Source organism: Lissotriton vulgaris, chromosome 8 (assembly GCF_964263255.1).
Source record: "Lissotriton vulgaris chromosome 8, aLisVul1.2, whole genome shotgun sequence".
NCBI classification, from domain to species: Eukaryota; Metazoa; Chordata; class Amphibia; order Caudata; family Salamandridae; genus Lissotriton; species Lissotriton vulgaris.
In genome coordinates, this window is record NC_141696.1 from 110,393,900 (window position 1) to 110,413,417 (window position 19,518).

Sequence of the window (19,518 nt, forward strand, 5' to 3'; positions counted from 1 at the left end):
CGCAAAGACCTAGTGTTTGTGACCGGTCGTGCATACAACTCTCTGCATTGGTGGAACACACAAAACCTTTGCAGGGGACGACCGTTCCAAGAGCCTGTACCACAGATAGTGCTGACGACGGGCCCATCTCTCCAGGGCTGGGGAGCGCATGTCTTCCATTATACAGTGCATGGTCTATGGACGACGCAGCAGAAGATGCACATCAACCTGCTGGAGCTGATGGCAATCTTCATGGCGATGAAGGCGTTCAAATTGCATTTGTGCAACAAAGTTGTGCTGATCCGGACGGACAACATGACTGCCATGTATTACATCCAGAAGCAGGGAGGCACACACTCTCCACAATTGTCACATCTAGCCCAGAGCATGTGGAAGTGGGCCATTCAAAGAAACATGTTCCTCATGGCGGAACATCTCCCAGGCAAGGACAACCTGATAGCGGACCTGCTCAGCAGGCACATTCATCAAATGCACGAGTGGGAGATACATCCCTCGGTGCTCCAACCGTATTTCCAGCAGTGGGGTCATCCAGAGATAGACTTATTTGCCACAAAGGAAAACGCAAAATGCCAAACCTTCGCCGCCAGGTTCCCACACCCACAGTCTCAGGGCAATGCGATATGGATGAACTGGTCAGGCAGATTTACGTACGCTTTTCCTCCAGCACCGCTCAACCGCTAGTGGCACGCAAACTGCGGCAGCACTCCATGACGCTCATCATGGTTGCTCAAACATGGGCACGGCAGGCGTGGTACACCACGTTCCTAGAACTTTCAGTGGTGCCTCACCAACGACTGCGACTCACACCCAGTCTCCTCACTCAGAGCCGTGGAAACATTCAGCACCCAGATCCGCAACAGTTGAGCCTTGCAATATGGCTCCTGAGGTCATAGAGTTTGGCTACCTGAACCTGCCCCCTGACTGTATGAATATCATCAAGGAGGCAAGAAGACCTACAACCAGGGCATGCTATGCAGCGAAATGGAAGCGATTTGTCATTTACTGTTCCAACAATTACATAAATCCGCTAGATGCATCAACGCAAAACATTATATGTTATTTGTTGCATCTATACAGTTGCAATCTGGCATATAGTTCCATCAGGATACATTTAGCTGCAATGGCAGCTTATCTTCAGAGCAGACAGCATCTTTCCCTTTTCAGGGTGCCAGCCATTAAAGCTTTTATGAAGGGACTCAAGAGAGTGATTCCTCCCAGACACCCTCCTTCAACTGTCTGGATTCTGAACATAGTTCTCACCAGACTAATGGGACCACCCTTTGAACCTCTTCACTCTTGTGAGATACAGTTTCTGACATGGAAGGTGGCCTTTCTAGTAGCAATCACATCGCTAAGAAGAGTTAGTGAGCTTCAAGCCCTAACTATTCAGGAGCCTTTCATACAGATTCATGCTAATAGGGTAGTGCTGCGTACCAACCCTAAATTTATGCCTAAGGTGGTGTCGCAGTTCCACATTAATCAAACCATAGAACTGCCCGTTTTCTTCCCGAATCCAGATTCAGTGGCAGACCGAGCACTGCACACACTGGATGTTAAAAGAGCTCTCCTGTATTACATAGACAGAACAAAAGATTTCAGGAAAACTAAGCAACTGTTTGTTGCCTTCTCTCCACAACACAAAGGCAACCCCATTTCCAAATCCGGTATAGCCAGATGGATTGTCAAGTGCATACAGATCTGTTATCAGAAGGCTAAACGCACATTAACAGTTCCCCGCAAGAGCGCATTCCACACGCAAGTTAAGGGCATACATGGCTTTCCTAGGTAACATTCCTCTAGAGGATATATGTAGAGCAGCCACATGGACCACCATACATACATTTACCAAACACTACTGCGTAGATGTACACTCCAAACAGCAAGCTGCTGTAGGACAGGCTGTTCTCAGAACTCTTTTTCAGACTGCTGCTGCTGGCACGGGCAACCACCGCTAAGGAGGTAACTGCTATTTATTCTATGCACAGATATGAATTCAGCAGCCCAAATGCCTCGAGCGGAATATGCTACTTACCAGTATGCATCTGTTCTTGGCATGTAGGGCTGCTGACATTCATATTCATCTTTGTTTTTAGTATATGCATCCTCTAAGAGTAGATATGTATATATATTGGACTGTTTCTATACATGCTTCTCTATGCAACTGCTAGCTATTCTGATTCAAGCATGTGAATCTATGAAAGAGCCAATAGTGGAGAAGAAAATGACATAGTTACCTGTAACTGCGGTTCTCCAGTATTAGTGTCTTTCATAGATACACATGCGACCCACCCTCATCCCCTGAGAGGCTACCCTTTTGTTCCTCACAGTATAAAGTTTCACACTCGTGCTTGAAAATCTGAGGAACCTAGCCTCTCTTGGCATTTGCTCTAGAGGGTGCCATCGCCTGATTGCCTGCTACTTAAGTTGTGTTCTTTTTTCCAAAAGAAAATGGATAGGCTATTGTAGTGACAGCTTTTACATGTATACCGTAGGACTCCCACTATGACGACAGGGATAAGTCAAGCATGTGAATCTATGAAAGATACCAACACTGGAAAACCATAGTTACAGGTAAGTAACAAATTTTCTTAGTTGCCATAAAAAGCTGTAATCTGTTTTACTCCAGTCTAAATTAAATTCAGCTGCCATAAAAAGGACAGTGAGAAAAAATTACTTATTATGATTAAATGGTAAAAAATATATAGCTTAGTTAGATGACTGAGAACTTTCTAGTATTTGCACTTATCTGATAGAGACATTTAGCCGCAGATTCCTTAACTGTGAATTCTACCCCGGCGTCAGACTGGATCCCCAAAAATTTGCAGCAGTACGCATGCACGCCAGGGGACAACGCCATATGGCTCCGTCATGACGTTGACTCCAGTCATGACGTCAGTGAAGCCATATAGGTCCCCTCAGGGTCACAGACGTCAGTGGAGCCATATAAGTCCCCTCCGGGGCGCGGAAGTTTTTGGCCTACTACGCCAGTTTATTGTCATTGGGAACAGTGTGCCATTTTTTCACCATGTCGTCAGGCTTAAAGCCTTGTAGTCAGCAAATCGGTTTGTATGTGGTGTTTGGGCGAACACCACAACACCACAGATTGTGCCTCCTGCCAAAAAGCTGAAGGAGCACAAGATTAAATTGCTGGCAGAGCGTATGTTGCTATTGTCTGAGACTTCCCGGCCTCGGTCCTAGGTGTCCCAGAAAGAGGTTCGTTCACGGGGTCGATCTAGAACTCGGAGCCGGTCCAGAGGAGTTCATTCTCCAGAGACATCAAAAGATAGGAAGCAGTTGAAATTGTGGCATCCCCCAGTTTCACCTTGTGGAGATACGGTCTCCCAGTGCTTCACCCACTCGGTGGTTGAGGAGGCCTTACGCCATTCCGCACCACGTGTCCCCGTCTTTCCGAGAGCCAGGATTTCAATGGTTCAGGTAAGGGAGTATTATAACTCTTTACACCTCATCTTTGGGACACCTCCTCCTTCTGGAGTGCCTTCGGGCCCCAGGAAGCGAGTGGGGCGCTGTTGGGGAGTTTACCCTCAGTGACGGTTGGCCTTGGAGTCGTTGGGCGGCGCCAATCAGATTCAACCGGCTCTGCTTCGGTGCAGGTATACAGTCCTTCGGGATCTCCATCTACGGCGCCTGTTTTCGATCCTGCGAGTCCAACACTGATGTCGGCGGCACCGGTAGTAGTCATGCCTCCTCCTCCTACCGAAATTGAGGCATCGCCTTCTGGACATCATATGGCTTCCAATGAGGAGTCGACAGTGCTTACTGAGGGGAATGTGCTGCTGTTTGTTACTTCTCAGGAAGAGACTTCTGAAAGTCACCTCGTGCCGGCTGGGACAGTGCTTTTTCAGCCCATTTCTCATACTATTGCTTCTCAGGTGGAGGAGTGCAGGATATCTAATCTTGAGAGGCTAGTGGGCTGGAATCTTCACCAGCTTCTGGGTTACTTTCTCCCGGTAGTCTCATACTGAGGCGAGTTCCTCATTCGTGGATACGCCGAGGAGAGTGGATTCCGGTATGCGGACGTACTGTTGAAAAATTTCAGGATCCACTCCGACAACTGGGGGGAATTCAAAGATAAGGACTCTGCGGCTAGACTGTGTCTCTACCAGCTAGTAAGTTACCTAAGGTAAATAACTTGTTCGTATAGTTATTACCAATCAGGCATATCCTAACACAGGGTGTAATTCTTATGTAAATTAACACAAATCATTTTCCCAACATACCTTGGTGCACCTGTACGATAACAAAGTAGGACTTATTAGTGTTGCTATTTATACAGCGCTTACTACCCTTGATTAGGCCCTAAACCAGTTTACAACTGGTGGCATGCTACTCTGTGGAATTCCAGTGTTACTGTTTTAGTCTAGCATAATGCTCATATTTAATCTGGATGTTTGAATTGAATTTGTAGTTCCCCTCATGCAAATGTTGTTAAAATGTTGTGCCATTTCCTTATATTTGCTGTTAATGTCATGAATGCATGTTAGTGATCTGCTTTACTCTACTTGTCAGGCACACATATGGTAGTTGTCATGCTGCTTATAATCTAGTTGTCATGTCATTTGTGCACAGTTCAGCAACCAGTTATTGTGAAAATAGATTTGGTTACTTGGGAATAGTGACTATAAGGTGTGTACTCTGAAACAACAGAAGAATAACCCGTTGGAGGCACTGTTAAATCCAAAATGAGTCTACCCATGAGCAAGAGGGAAGCAACAGAAAGCAACCAGTTGTTAGGTAGTGTTAAATCACTGGGGAGTATTATAAGAAATCAAACCAGAAGCGACACTGTAACAGTCAATTGGAGGCACAGTTAAATTGCCACAGCTCAATAAATGGCATTTACACAGCGACAACAGAGAAAAATTTATTGAAGGCACTGTTAAGCCACCAAAGGAGTATTATATGCAGGCTTCCCGGGATTGACAGAGGAGGAGCCTATAGGAAATGGCTATCTTTTGCATGATCCCCCCACCAGATGTTTGCCTTAACTGGTTTTGCTAGCTATACAACTCTCTGCACTTTATCAATGCCAACCAGAGGTAAAGGGCGTGGGCTCCTATTTTCAACATGATGAAATTGACATACTCCTAAGTGGTTAATATTTAACTTAGCTATAACTCTCCAATATATGATACAAAGTGTACCCAGGGCCTGTAAGTTAAATGTCACTAGTGGAATTCAAAACCTGTTGTTCCATCCACTACAGTGACTGTGTAAAGCAGGAGTCTCCAATCTTTTCCATGACGAGGATTACTTCTAATTGCTTAAAACCAGTATGATCTCTGCTTAAAATACGATTCTGTAAGGGTAGACATGGGCCAAGTGACTTAATTACTGCCACTGATGAATCCCAGTCCTGCCCACTGAGCAAGAAGAATTAAAATCACAAAAAGCGTTTCCCAAAAGGTTTACCTCAAATCTTCAGGGGACAATTTTGTCTTTTTTCTGTTGAGTGAGAGAAAGAGAAAGTATGTAGGAGAGAAAGAGATACAAAGAGGGAAGGGAGAGAGAATGAATGCGAGATAAAGGGAAAGAAAACTATTAAGAGGAGAAAATTAGTCAGAATGAGTCGAGGCAGAAAGGAGAAAAAGAAAGACTAAACATTCATAGAAAAAAATGATAGGAAGGAGAGAAGAAATGAAAAGTAATATACAGACAAAAGTGAAAAAAAAGGAAGCGAAGAATGAGAGAATTAAAAGATAGAAAAATCAAGAAAAAACAGTGATAGGAAAGAAGGGAGGGGAAGAAAGAAAAACAAAAGACCAAGAAACAAAGAAAGAAACGGGAGAAAAAAACAAGGTGAAAATAAAAGGAGATAAAAAAGTAAAGAAATCAAGGAAGAGGAACGTGGAGAAAATTAATTGCAGACAGAAAGAGAAAGACAGTACATGGAGAAAAAAGAAAGGATAAGAGAGTTGGAAAAGGGGACAATGAAAAGAGAAATAAAATAGGAAGATTAAAGAGGAAATAAAGTTAAAGATACAACAAGGAGAGGAAATAGTATAATCAGAGAAGTTAAGGAAGACAGGACAGAACAAAAGGAAGCAGAGTAAGAGAGACTGAAATAGGAAGAGAAAGAAGCAGAAAGAATGCAATAACTGAATAAAGAAATACATAGAATAAATTAATGAACAAAGGAGGAAAGAGAAAGCAGAAGCTAGTCAGAAAGTGTTTTGAAAAAAATCACAAAAAAATGGAGAAAAAGAAATGAAAGAAGAAAAGGAAAGAAGGAAAGAGATGACAATAAAGGAAAAAACAAACTAGTAAAGAAAGAGTTTTCATAAGTGGTTAGCCTGCATTGTCTTTAAAGGCATCATAGAGTGGGCGGATTGTTTTAAAGAGCTCCTTTAGCTGGTGGGTGTCTATTTTCAAACCAACTCACAAGGAATTATAATGTGTGAGCGACTGAGAGACAGCCTGCGAGCTACTAGTAGCTCATGATCAACTTGTTGGAGACAGCTGATGTAGAGACTTGGGGACCCCTTGCATGTCTCCAGTCGATAGTGATCTGTTGTTTCACCAAAATGAGCGCAAGATCCATGAACTTTGTAGTGACTTTATTTTTGGTTGGCCTTGGGAACAACCCCAGGTGACAAAGCACTGGTTCTACGGTGATGGCGCACTCCATAACCTCCTCACCACTACCTCACTCCTGAAGCCCCCCATATGTACTATTTCTTTGTCCAACATCTGGCACTTAGGACAATATGAGGCAGCTCCAGGATACAACATACTGATCCTGACAGGTGATAAGTAGGCCCGTGCAAGTAATAAAAGGTAATCAATTTAAACTGCTCGTTCCTGGATACCCAAGGCATTCACTCTAGTATCCTACCCCTTTCGGCATCAATGATCGCGGTGCCCATATTAGTCGTCCAAACATCTTTAAGGGTGGTAAGGGAAGTGTGAGAATCTGCCCGGAGGGCGGTATAGAGGGTTGTAACAGCCCTCCGCCTGCCAGGATTTGTGCAGAGTATTTAGAAGCCCTGAAGAGTGACGTGTTCCTCCCGTCGCTGGAGCGCAGCCAGCACACCATACAACAAAAAGTGGCCCACCAGTAGATCATACCCCAGCTGCAGGTCCTTGATGGGATGCAGAGTCCCGGCATCGTAGAGATCCCCGATTGTCAGCTAGCCCAGGTCCGCCCAGACCCCCCACCTATGCCCTGTGCCCTCCAGCAAGTGGCATGTGAGCCAACTAATGGGCACCGCAGGGGCAAAAGGAGAAGCAAATATTCCACCCAGCAATGTCTGTACACCTCCTGCAGAGTGCCAGGCTCCGCCCTGCATCCCAAGGATCCAGTAGATGTTGTTGCGACCAGGGCAGTGGGGTCACACCTTCCTCCCGAGGCAGGCCACCGCTCAATGATGTGTCCAGCTTGGCTACCCTCTGCAACTGGGCTGCTACATAATAGGCCTCTCTGGCAGTGGCAAGGCAACCATCTTGGGGTTCGCGAAGGGACCTGCTGCAGATAATAGGGAGAGTTGTCCAGAGCCTAATCGAGCCATGTATCGCTGATATACCCTTGCCCAGGTTGCCTCAGTGTGGTATAATTGTACCCCCAAGTATCAGAAAGTATCATTCTCCCATCTCACTCCCCAGCCAGTTGTGGGGATATCATGATCTTGCGTAGCGGGTACAAACTGTTCTTCTGCCAGTTGTCACATAGCTCAGATAGAGCGGCAAATTTGTCTAGGAGCCTCATGACCCCGGGAACGTCTGTCTCGTAAGCACTAAGGAAGAACAGTGTATCATCCGCGTGGAATGCTACATGTTGCAGTGTGTGCTGGTGCAGTATCCCCTGGAAGCAATCCCCCATTCTCACTGTGCTGGCCAGCGGTTCTACTGCAATGGCAAACAATAGCGGCGAAACATACCTTGCTCTTAAATCATATGTCTCTGATGTAATACCCCTGTTCGAACTCTTGCAGGTGTCCCTGTATAGGGAAGTCACACCCATGCCAGGAAACTACCACCAAGTCCCACGAGGTCCAGCACAGCATACAGATAATTCCAGCCAAGTCTGTCAAAGATCTTCTTAATGTCAACTGCCATGAACGTTGCACTCACGTCCAATGAGGACGCGCCAAGCAGTAGGTTTGAAACCCGACAGACATTGAATGCTGTGCATCTCTCTGGAATTAAACCGGGAGGATTGGTGTGGGCAAGTTTGATTAGACACACACCCTCATTTAGAACTTCCTGAAAATCTCATCTATTTTCTTTGGATAGAGTGTCACAATATTTTTGGAGAAAATCCCAGAGGGATCGGTAGTACCACCCCAAAAGAGTAGTGCTTGCTGCTTTCATAATGGATGCAGATGTTCCACACATTTTTTTTGCCAATAGAATCCATTCTCTTGCTTGCTTTGTCTTGTGGTATAGAAGATGAAGGAGCTACTGTTGGGGATTTCCTCGCCGCAGCCACAATAACAGATTCTGGATTAGGATTCTGTCTGAGTAGAGGGTGCTAAAACGGTGGCTTGTATTTTTTCAAAAGCAACGAGGGAGTAGATCTTATAGACGCAGATGTAAGAACAACTGCATAGCCGGTTCCATTATACTTGGGACCAACGAAAGCAAGGGCCTTGAAGAGGTTTTATGGTGTAAAATGCTGAATATGACCGATGTCGTGGTGGTTGGCATTGCAATACTCACTTTTGCAGCACCTGTTACCAGCACATTCTTAAAGGTAGTGAGATCATCTACCGGTGAGACCCTTGCAGGAGGAAAATCTATTAAAGTTGAAGAATAATCTCTGACAGATGTACATTAAGTGATCTGCCAGGGTGGAGAATGCCTCTTGTGGCAAGAGCAATATTCCTTGTAGATCGTCTGGAATGATGTCACCTTCTAGAACTTGATTTTCGTGGAGGTGGACTGTTGTCTTTTTGACAGCTTGATGGAGGAGTCAGAGGTGAAACTGATGCACTTGATGGCATCAGAGACGATAAGGGACCTGGTGTACTGTCTCAGAAGTATTCCTGGATGGTGAGTAGTTATGGGAGTAATCAGAATCTAGAGTGCTTGATTTCTTTTCATGTAGACCATGAAGCCATCTTGGCGATATTTGTATTGATGGTGATCTTGACTTGCATCTAGATCAGGCTTTTGATGATGTAATTGAAGATAGTCTCGACATCAACTGAGGTTGATTCGACATCAGCAATGGATGGTTCAACGTCAACTGAGGTGTGTTCGAGGTTGATAACTGTTTTGACAGCGACTGTTGAGGCTCTCTTGACATGGAATGGTGCCTTTTCATAGACTGCTATTTCAATGGCTTACTTGTTGACTGCAAACAAGTTGGCAAATTGCCTGTTTTTGACATGAGACTCTTCGACATCATAGTCCTCAATGTCGACCGTCTCTTCCTCTGATGACTTCTCTCCTTTGATCTGCCTCTAGTGGAGTCCTGAGTGTGGGAAGAGGGTACACTTGAGGCAGTTTGCCATCTCCATTGCCTCTTGAAGATCCAGCATCTCTCTCCTGCTGCTTTCCTTGAGGTCCATGCAGTCTGATCTTCTATCTGTCTATTAAAGTTCTTGTGGATAGTTTCCAACAGTGTCTGCATGAATCTGGATGTTGCTCTTCAGGAAGACAATGGATGCTGACCCTGTGTGGATCTATGTGTGCCTTTATTTGGACAGAGAAAGGGCACCTCACAAAAAGTGAAGGCATTTTGACAGGAAAATAAATGCTTTCCTATCGAGAGAAGGTATAGGACTACTTCAAGTCTATAAAGACTTCTAATGAAACACTCAAAACAAGGTTTTGGAAAGATTTCCGCTTATTTTTAGCAAACAAAAATGCAGAGCTAAGTGCCCCAGGATCCTGTTTCCAGGAGCCAGATAAATGAACTGACCTAACTGTCACCTGTGGGGCTTGATGGGATGCTGGGTGTGCGATGAGGTTCCTAAAGGCACTGTGTTATTTTTGTTCCCTAAGCTTTCCCATGCAGCCTATTTGCTGATGCTATCCTTCTTTCCCTTTTAATTTTTCCTTTAAAAAAAAAAAGAAAAGTTTGTGAAAGATTCTCTATGGGCACTTATCTTTTTCAGTTTGGTTTTAAACTTTCGCTGTCATACTTTCTGGTCCACCTCATTCATTTAGTGGCTGATTGAGTGGAGAAAATATTCCTTTCCCTGCCTCACTTCCTGATTGTCTCGTTGCAATTCTGTGGGTTAGCAGTTTAGCTGCTCCCAATTATAACACATAAAAAGCCGATGCCAGCACAGTCTCAGCTCAGGAAAGCATTAGAGATTCCCTGCATTTTTAAACATTTAATTAGTGGCGATTTTATTAATTGTTACTTACTGCTTTTGGTATTTAAGTTCCGCCATCATGCCTTACAGTCCGCTGCAGACATTTGTGGCTGATGGAGCTGAGAAAGCATTTTTTCCCCTGCCTCGCTAGCTGGTTATCACTCTGCCATTTTGTGGGTTAGCAGTTTAGCTACTCCCATTTTAACACATAAAATGCTGATGCCGGCACGTACGTGCTTAGACTGGATAGAGGTTTAAAAATAGGTGGTGGAATTGCCATTGTATACCCAAATTCCATCTAAGTCACTATAGTGGATACCTCAGTTACAGAGTGGATTGAATTAGGTATATTTATTATTGAATCATCTCCAAAGGATTGTTGGAAAAGTGCACACTTATACTGACCTCCAGAACCAAAAAAAAGAGTTTTAAAAAAGCCAGCGTATAAATGTATAGCGACCCATTATTGTCAGCCCAACACTTTCTTTTATTAGGTGACTTCAATTACCATGGAGAAGACTTGTGTAATCCAGAGGTTGCTCAGCTCATCTCAGATTTAGAGGCGTTGGGCTTGTATCAGAAAAATGAAAGGCCTTACTCATATAGCATGCCACACGTTTGATTTGATATTTACGAATTCCAACATAGTTACCTGCAATTCTCCTTTACCTCTCATCTGGATGGACCATTGTATGATCCGTTTTCAGATCTCTAAAAGTGATGGAACTGGAAAAAATAAGACAACCAATAAGACAGCATCCCGGCAATGGCGAGCGGTCCTTCCGGATTCTTTTTCTGGAGTCTTTGAACCTCTTACAGGATCCAAGGTTACAGAAGTAAGCTTGGCTGTAACATACTACAATAAGTCCATATGACAGCTTTTAACAGTATTACTTCGCTCAAAATCAGCGCCAATACCAAACAAAGATTCCATACTCCTTGCTACATCACTGCGCTAAAGCAAGAAAAATCCACCTGTAAAACATTAGGGAGATGATGGTGACAGACAAATAATCTAAACGATAAAGACACTTAAAAAGCTGCCATCTTTACATATCCCAGCAATTTTAAATTAGCACGAAAGATGCACATCACTAAACAACTTGAATAGACAGGAAACTCATCAAAAGTACTTTTTAAAGTCCTTAATGATTGTATTAATCCCCATGCGGGTGTCCTGCCAACTCAGGTCTCACAGAAATTATATGATTCCTTTCCAGACTTTCTCTGAGGCCAAAATACAAGAGATATATCAGATATTTCTGTCCTCCAAGATCGGTGCAAAGTTGTGATAAATATTGATGCGTTTCCTTCCAACTGTGATTACGGTTTAGAACATTTTGAACTGTTCTCCTTTGAGCAGGTCCAGAAAGCCTTAGAGAAGGATAAATGCAGCTCTCCTCTGGACCTATGTCCACCTAGGGTTGTTGCCCTACTTCCTAACCAGCTTGCACCCACAGTTCAGTCACTGTTTAACCTAACGGTAGAAACTGGAAAAATTCCAATCAGGGTTTAGGTCTTCCCACAGTACTGACACTGCACTGATAGCAGTCACAGATTCATTAAAACTTTCTTGACTCAGGATCGACAGCCATGTTAGTACTGCTAGACTTGTACGCATGTTTTGATACTTTGTCGCATACTAGACTGCTACAGGGACTGCATTAGATATGCATTCACGGGGTAGCGCTCAAATAGTTCCAATATGTTTTAGGAAATAGAACCCAAACCATCTCTCTTGGCCCATTTAACTCCCGTACCATGAGGATTGGAACGAGAGTTCCACAGGGATTTAGTCTGAGCCCTCCCTTATTTAATATATATATATATGACCCCCCTCGCCAAGATTGTTGAATCTTTTTGCTTCGAATTAATATCATATGCGTATGACACACAGTTGGTCATCTCGTTTGACAGAGATCTGGATACATTAAAGATCGCTTTGCCAAGGGAATAATAGTGATCTTGGGATGGATGACAACCAATTGTCTACAGCTGAATGTGGAAAAAGTCGAGATCATGCTGTTTTGTAAGCCCCAATAACTCTGGTCAGACGAGTGGTGGTCCCCGGAATTAGGTGCTGTCCCCACCCCCTAGGCAGGTAGTCTAAAATCTTGGAGTGACAACAGATCAAGCTATATCCATGAAAGAACAAGTCCTCTCTGCTACGGGCACTTGCTTTCGTACAAGGCGCCCACTGAGGTGAGCCTTTCCATTTTTTCCCATTACAGCCAGAAAAATATTAGTCCAGGCACTGATAATTAGCAGACTGGACTATGGCAATGCTCAGTTGGTTTCCGCAAATGAGGCACTTCTGTCCAAATTACAAGGGGTACAAAATGCATCTGCTAGGCTTGTCTGTAACATCCCTTTGGGCTCTGCTTCTATACCACTGCTGAAATTGCTACACTGGTTACCAGTAAGGCAAAAAGAAGCATCTTTGAAATGCGTTGCCTAACACATAATGCCTTGATGGGCAAAGTTCTGATATTACTTGAAGCAGAATCTCAGGCGCTACTCCCCAGCTAGGAAACTATGATCTGTGGACAAAGTTCTGCTGACTGTACCTCTTATTCGATTGACAAGATGAGGAGGCAGAACCATTTCCTACCTGGCCCCTGTATACTGGAATAATTTACCCCTTCATCTACGTCTCTGCACAGATTATAATGAATTCAGAATAATGCTAAAGATGTTTGTTTTGATGGTGCTCTTTTTTGTTGTTGCTTGAGATGGCATTAAATACGAAGATACCCCTCGTGCTGTTATTTGCACACTATATGAGTTAAAATACCAATAATAAATTGGTTTCTTTTTTTTAAATGAAAATAAAATAAAATGTGGCCTTTTTAAGCCCTTTTAAAGGCTGCAAATAGATTACATGAATGTATATATTTTTTTAAGTGCTCCAGGATCCCAAGCGTGAGTGGGATTATTTAGTGCTTATTACAATGATGACGATTCCCTTGAAAGAGAAGTAGGATTACATTTCCTTTTCAAAGGATTTCTCAATGCAAAACACACTATCAACCTTTTATTGCAAAATCTAATTTTGCAACTACCAAAATTAGCTGCCTCCATAAAAGCATACGAGGATGACTTTTTGGAACTTTTTTTTGATAAACAAATTTTTATTGATTTGACAAGACACCAGCCATTCATCACGACACCATGAAAACCCAGGAATATAATCAATGATTAGCACAACCCAATCTACAAATACGAATGAATACAAAGCAGCATACATATGGACATTCCCCTTGAGCTGAAACCATTCCCCCAACCATTTCCCCCAGATCCTACGATGCTTCTTAGGACACCCTCGTGCTTCATACATGTTTTTTTCTTGCGTGGCACACCAATCGACCCCAGTCTACCAGCGTATGACACTTGGGGGGTCAGGTCAGGGCATTTCCAGGAGGCCACTATGTCCCTTTTAGCCACCACCATTGCTGTAGTGAAAAACAACTTCTCGTTTCTATACCCATACAGCCTGTGATGCCCAGGATCATGTGTTTTAGATTATGTGGGACTTCCCACCCCAATATTTCGGTGTGTTCCTCCTCAAGTTCCCTCCAGAACCGCGCCAAGCGAGGACAGGCCCATACCATGTGGAGAAACTCAGCTGGTTCGTGGCTGGTTCGTGGCCGCACTTAGTGCAAGCGCAGGCCAGGCTAAATCCTGTGACTTGTTGGAACTTAACTTGCTCTTCGGAATTCTGGGTGTGAGTTTGGAGTTCTTCACTTGTGTGAATTGCTTACTGCACCTAAACCTTTCTGTCCTCCTTTTGGACACCGAGAAGAAATGTTGGCTATGTTATGGTTTGAAAGTATTCACATGAGCAGGTGAAGAAATGAGTTTCTTTCTGTTTGCTATGTTTTGCAGGGTGCACTGATGACATTGTGACCAGCGACCACTCACCGGTGTTCGGGACGTTTGAAGTTGGCGTGACCTCTCAGTTTGTTTCGAAGAAAGGTACAATAGGGGGTTTTTGTTACCATTGTAGGGTCATTAGCAACCTGTGAATCAACCGTGTTAATAAAATTGGGTATGAACCACCGCGGCACAATTGATGACATAACGTAAAATTGCACTATATCTTGCATGTGAGCAGTAGAGAACTGTATGTGGGATGTTACTTCCTTCCTAATTGCCCTAGTAAATTGGGTAGAGCTCCTCCAGATCTCATTATGATTTACAAACCTCATGTTCTATTGCACTGTCCAATGCTTCAGTGACCACCACCTCTGTAATCTCCATCTGATTATGTTCTAGGTCTCCTAAAGTCTTCAGAACAAGCTTTCATAGAGTTTGAAAACATTGAAGCCATTGTAAAGACTGCCAGCAGGACCAAGTTCTTCATTGAGTTCTACTCAACGTGCCTTGAAGGTAATTTACTGGAGGAAACAGATGTGCAGTTGTTCCTTCCCACTCCTGCCTGAAGCTGATGGGTTGGAAAGGCTAGTCAAATGATTTTATGCAGAAAAAGAGGTAATGGCCTCCAAGAAGATACGATGGGTGTCCTCATACTGCTGAACATGGATTGTAGGCCAATCTTCCTGTGTCAGCCCGAAATGCATTGGGATTGTCTCAACTATTTGATCTGTCTCATTAATTGGTATATGGAATATTTGATTTATGAAACGTCATCACCAGCTAACAAAGGAGATTGAGTCTAACTGGATTTTAATTATTATTGGAAAACCGATTACTTTCCCCCTCTGGGAACCCAGCTGTGCATCTAGGGGACGCTATTCCTAGGGGGGAGCGCTACTTCCATGAATTCGGACATGCTTTTGATCAGAAGTCGATACCAATCTGCACGCCCTCAGCCTAGTCAAAGAATTATGTTGGATACAAACCCATCTGAGAAGTAGAGTGTGTGAACCAGCCCAAATACTCTTATATTCCATGGACACGTTTGTCAGAACGCTGCTAGATAAATGCAGTGTGTTGGGGGTTAGTTTATGACAATTTGCTGCCTTAGATGTGTCCTTTGACATTTAATACTGTGTATACTCGATTTCTTCACATTATTTAGATTGCGCTGCAAATGAAGGTGTGTTTCCAACTACAGTTTGAACTGTTTGCCAAAGGGTCATAGTAATCATGTTTCCTTATTGATCTTTCTGCATACATCATACTGTCCAGAAGCCCCCTTGCGTCCCTTCTACCTTGAGTTTAATGTTTCTTGCATGTCTTAGAGTACAAGAAGAGCTGCGAGAATGACACCCAGAGCAGTGACAACATCAACTTCCTGAAGGTTCAGTGGTCATCCAGGCAGCTGCCCACGGTAAGGCTGATCCTTCTTTATAGATATGTGACCTTTTGTCACTGCTCAAGATGCTCACAAGCAGGACACTTTATGGTACTTTACTGGTAACAAAGTCCACTGGGCACTTTGTGTATTTAACTCTACCACCCAGTAGACAACTATCTCTTAAAAAACATATGAACACATTACACATTTACATTTTTAAGATCCAATTCCTGGCTCCAGGGTAATGTAATTTTCTTTAGTTGCAGAGTTACTAAGCACATTAAACCGATGACACATGTAGACCACAAGGGAGTGTTTGGGAAGGGGGACTGGTATTGAGGGAGGCGAGGGCCAATAGGGGTCATTCATCCCAAAGTGACAATTTCCAGAATTCATAAAGTATGCCTCCTGGGCTTAGTGGCCACTCAAAATACAAAGTAAACTTAATCAATGTTTATTAAAAGTGATCCACGAATAGAACAAGCATGAAAAGACTAGGATGACTAAAAAAAAACACACAACATTAAAGGGTGCTTTCAGAGGAGAGGCATCCTGAGTCTTAGAATTCTGAACCACCTTCCTCAAAAAGGTCAGAAATCAGAAGACCAAAGATGCCTTTTTGAGGAGATAATTCACATTGGAAAATCAAAACCTATACCAGTGACTGAACTACCAACACCAAAGCAAAAATCTGCTCAGTCTCTTACGAAAGATATATTACAGTGGGCAAAGGCAACATTGTCAACAGTTCTCGTCGACAAGAAGACATGACAGACCTACAGTGATAATCCAAGCAACCATGAAAACAGCTACTACAGGTTTATTGATATTAGCTTCTTCCACTACAACGTCGACAGAAGTTGCTGTACCATCAGCTATCCCACCAACGTTACTATTTTCAATGATGAAAAAGCTGTTCTCTCCAAAGCCTCAAAAGAATCCTAAAATCCTGCTTATATTGTAGAAGGGAACCCCAACTACTTTATTTCCATAACATACATCTGCTCTAATTCCAGAGCAAACATCCCCTAATTAGGTGTCGCTAAACTCTCCGCTACCCCTTTTTGAATCTGAAGACGACGGTTATGACTATACTAATTTTCATTATCCCTACAACGGACAGAAACTTCTTCGTCCAGAGTTCCTTACCAGACGTTTTAGGAGCACCAAGAACAAGAATGGCACGACAGTGAAGAATCTTTTAAGAGTCGCAACCTATGACGCTGGTTCCATTAAATGTTGATAAAAACCTTTGTTTGATGTGTTAGCCGACTATCATTCATGATTCCCTGAACCTGCATTACTGGCTCAAAGGAAACAAGTTCCTCCACCAGCTTCACCACCAACTACATTGCCTCGCCCCCAACTCACCCCTCCTAGAACACCTTCAAGAGTACCACTAAGACTGCCTACACAGGTTGACTCACCGACAGCATCATATGTTCTACAGCCATGTCATCCTAACAATGATGACAGCTATATGAATAATGCACAAGAGGAAGGGGAGCTTTTCCCCTGCTGATACTGGTCCTGAATAGGATGATTATATTGCTCCAGTGGAATGGAATGCAGCACCACCAATTCTATCAGCTATCCTCTGGATGACATAGGTGTTTTTCACAGCCTCACAGGACGGTCTTCCCTAAAATTCGACCTTCCCCTACCATCTACATAAACTGATTATTTGTATGATTTCAAAGAGCCAGCCAGGAAGACAGTTGGAGTAATCCCAATAATAGACCACATATGGTAAAAATTGATACTTGTATAGCGCACTACTCACCCGCGAGGGTCCCAAGGCGCTTGTACGAATACCGCTGTGGAACCCATCCTGGCTTTCCCTGTGAGGCATCCACTCCTGAGCACCCCCAAGGTGGAGGCCAGGCATCCTTAGCGTTGTGGGGGCCGTTGTGGAGATTAAGCAAGCTATTGCTCAGAGTTGCAGAGTGGGACTCCATGATTGGAATAGGCACTGAGGCGAGAATTATCAGGTCCGTGGAATTTTGAGCCCAAGACCCGCCAAGGCGAGGAATTGAACCCTGGTCCCGGGCTAGACCTCTGCATCAGGGTCTGCCACTCTAACCATTGAGCCACACTTCTCCAGTGGTCCTAGGGCCTAAAACAATAAAGAGTCCAGAAACAGTAGTAGCTGTTCTTCAAATGTTGGATAAAAGTATAAAACCCCTGATGATACTCTGGTCTGCCTTACCCATAGTAAGGATTCAGTAATGATGCTAGATGTACAGAGAAGATCACGCACACCAATGACACCCTGTTCTGCCCCTCTGGACAGATATGAAGAAGATGAGGTAATATAGCAAGAGGTTCTCTGCAATCGCAGTCACTACTATAAGAGTGTCTAATGACTTAGCAATTTTAGCTTGTGGTCTGATATTGTACTATACTTGGAGATATGGTACCTGATGATAAAAGATCCGAGACTAAAGTCATCTTGCATGACGGTGGGCGAAAGAACTTCCTCAGTGATTATTGATAACTCCGTGAAGATTGTCATCACAACTGGCTTTAGGGAATTGGCTTGTGCAGAATTATTAAGAAGGCAAGGGAAGTTCAAAGCAACAAAATTTCGACCTGAAGTGCAGAGTCGAATCTTGGACATGCTTTACGATGACATCTCATTATTGCTTCACTATACGCCTCAGACAGTTCAAACCCTTACACAGTACGATCTCTGGGCTTGCTACAGTAGTGAAGAACACGCCTTTCGCAGGGGTAAAGGCATAAGCCAGTTAACATTTAGAGGCGGATATAGGTACCATAATCAACAGCCATACCGTCAACCATACAATCCACTGTATAGGCAGCTGGCATCTTATCAAACACAAAGTCCTCGCCAAAGACGCAGACATCAGGGTGAAGCTCAAATCTCCAGACATCAGTGTCTGGTGACAACCACATCATGTCTCCCACCTCCTATAGGCGAAAAAATCTCTTACATCAGCTCCTAGAAAAATAACAGCAGACTGATAGGTTCTAGATATCATACACCTGGGACACACATTGGAATTCACACAGAAACCCGCCCCTTTGTCACAGTCCAAGAAACTGCAAAAATATCTACAGATATTACAAGCAGAAATATCTTTACTGGCAAAGAACTTTATATGTATTGCTCTGAAACGTGGACTGCTTAAGATCTTTGATGCTCAGAGCCGGCACCCTACATGATCCCAGGCACGTACGCGACCCTCTAGAGTAGTACAGACATCACTGATCAAGTCCGCAATCAGTTGAGAGCCCCTGGTTGCTGGTTCACGCCTTGAGAAAGCCCCATGACTGTGAGGCGCCACGGGGGCGAAACACGTTGGCTGTCTTCACTGAACTCGTAACTCCGACAATAAGAATCCGATCATATCAACCTGTGTTAAAAAAAATTGTGATTCTGACTTTAAGAACCACACTCAAGCACAGAACTTGTCTTACAAAATAAAGAAACTTGCACAAACCATCTAACAGACTTCAGATCTATTTTATTGGAATACAGCATATACTACCAGCAACGATTCATCTCTGTCCTTGTCCTAACATAGCCAATATCAATTCAAGTACTCCCTTTCTGCCATAAATCATCTCCAAGCATCATCACGAAGTGTATGGCTGCAGTCACAGAACAACTGAGTAAACCGGGACATCAAGTGTTTCCCTGCCTCGATGTTTGGTTAGTCAAGTGAACATCTTTCAAGGTGGCAAAAAACTCCTTGAAGTCCGTCCTGCAGCTTTTTCTAAGAATTGGGTTTAACTCTTAACAAGGACAAATTAATATTCATGCCCCGCTCGAAAATTCTATTCCTAGGATACAGATCTTGGATATGGGTGCAGGCAAAGACTCCCAATGCAAATGGAGAATAGCAAAGCTAACACAATATTTGCAGAAAGAAAACTAAATCACCATGAGGATATACAAGTCTCTTTTAGGAGGGATGGTGTCTTGCATTCATTTAATTCCAAACTGTC

The 19,518-nt window shown here is 43.6% G+C and overlaps 1 protein-coding gene across 2 annotated transcripts in view; it reads left to right on the top strand.

The window, feature by feature from the left end:
- The window catches only part of INPPL1 (inositol polyphosphate phosphatase like 1), a 915,229-nt gene that overhangs the window by 749,811 nt on the left and 145,900 nt on the right, over window positions 1-19,518 (top strand). For both annotated transcript variants that reach the window (XM_086933779.1, XM_086933780.1), the window contains 3 exons: window positions 14,169-14,258; window positions 14,559-14,672; window positions 15,488-15,576. In XM_086933779.1, coding sequence (XP_086789905.1) covers window positions 14,169-14,258; window positions 14,559-14,672; window positions 15,488-15,576 — 293 coding nt within the window. The remainder of the gene's footprint in view (window positions 1-14,168; window positions 14,259-14,558; window positions 14,673-15,487; window positions 15,577-19,518) is intronic.